This window comes from Sinocyclocheilus anshuiensis, unplaced genomic scaffold (genome assembly GCF_001515605.1).
Source record: "Sinocyclocheilus anshuiensis isolate Anshui unplaced genomic scaffold, SAMN03320099.WGS_v1.1 scaffold1893, whole genome shotgun sequence".
Classification (NCBI taxonomy): domain Eukaryota; kingdom Metazoa; phylum Chordata; class Actinopteri; order Cypriniformes; family Cyprinidae; genus Sinocyclocheilus; species Sinocyclocheilus anshuiensis.
This window is the reverse complement of record NW_015539822.1, coordinates 425,215-426,521: the sequence shown is the minus strand read 5'-3', so window position 1 is coordinate 426,521 and position 1,307 is coordinate 425,215. Positions and strand designations below refer to the sequence as shown.

The 1,307-nt window shown below is 35.0% G+C and overlaps 1 protein-coding gene across 1 annotated transcript in view; it reads left to right on the top strand.

The window, feature by feature from the left end:
• The first annotated feature begins 440 nt into the window (after positions 1 to 440).
• cep76 (centrosomal protein 76) overlaps positions 441 to 1,307 on the top strand; it is an 11,812-nt gene continuing 10,945 nt past the window's right edge. Inside the window, exon 1 of the mRNA XM_016480385.1 lies at positions 441 to 658. Coding sequence (XP_016335871.1) covers positions 596 to 658 — 63 coding nt within the window. The 5' untranslated portion in view covers positions 441 to 595. The remainder of the gene's footprint in view (positions 659 to 1,307) is intronic.

The following is a 1,307-nucleotide window of genomic DNA, read 5'->3' as shown; positions in this document are numbered from 1 at the left end:
ATTTATGAATGTGGAATTTTAGCAAAAAATGTTAATTTAATAAAAGTAATTTGTCATCCTCTTTAGAATAGGCCTAAATGACATTTTCCCAAAAAGTGAGAGAGGAACACTGAATATTTTAATGGATACTTTTCTGTATGGTACACCACAGTATAAGTGAGTAAGTACAAAGTACAGTTTGTGTTTATAATAATAAACGAGAACTACAAGATCCAGGGGCTGAATTTCATGACATAATTTCCTAAGTATGAAGACGCTGTGCCTGATTGAAACCATAGAGTTTAATATTTTCTAGAATCTCCGAAATAGCAAAGTATTAAAGCTAATAAAGACTATTGTTCGTTAAACGTAATGTAGTTACGTTTTTGTTTTGCAGCTTTAAGTGTATTTTAAAACCGCAACTGCGAGTATACACAGGCGCTGTGAAGACAGCCTCCCGCTTGCCTTTCCGCCAGGATTTAAAACGTCAGTTAAAACGAAGAAAATTCATACTATGAGTAACTTATGTTGAAAACCTGTGTTTAATGCAGACGCTGACTTCAAATGCTTTGATTTTTAAATTTGAAACTCTTGTGGCATTTTCACGCTCGAAAACATGTCCCTGCCACCAGAAAAAGCAACTGAATTAAAACAAATAATCCATGACCATTTAATCAAGGTAAGCTAAGTAATGATCTGATTGTTGTTACTCGCAAATCATGACTATTCAGTGCCTTTAGTGCAATAGACTTTGCCTGTGTGTGCTTTGAGCAAATTATTTATGTCTGAAACCATTATATTCCTGTTTTACATCATTTTATGTGAATAAAATAATTTTGTAGTTGTATGTTATTAGAAATGCATTACGGTTTGTTTTCCGATGTGATGATGTTGTTGTTGTTGTTTTTACTGGTGTATTTAGGTGGTTGACATGACAACCAACCACACATGCAATACTTTTATATCGTGTAATTTTTGTGCAATTACTACGCATGCAATTTTTTTTAAAGGGGTCATATGATGTTGCTAAAAATAACATTATTTTGTGTATATGGTGTGATAAAATGTGTTTATGCGGTTTAAGGTTAAAAAAACATACATTATTTTCCACATACTGTACATTATTGTTTCTCCTCTATGCCCCGCCTTTCTGAAACGATTTTTACAAAGCTCATCGGTCTGAAAAGCGAGGTGTGCTCTGATTGGCCAGCTATCCAGTGCGTTGTGATTGGCCGAATACCTCAAGCGTGAGACGGAAATGTTACGCCCCTTACCATACTGTGATGATGCCCTGTCAGGCCGGAGCGACGAGACAAAAACATTAAAAC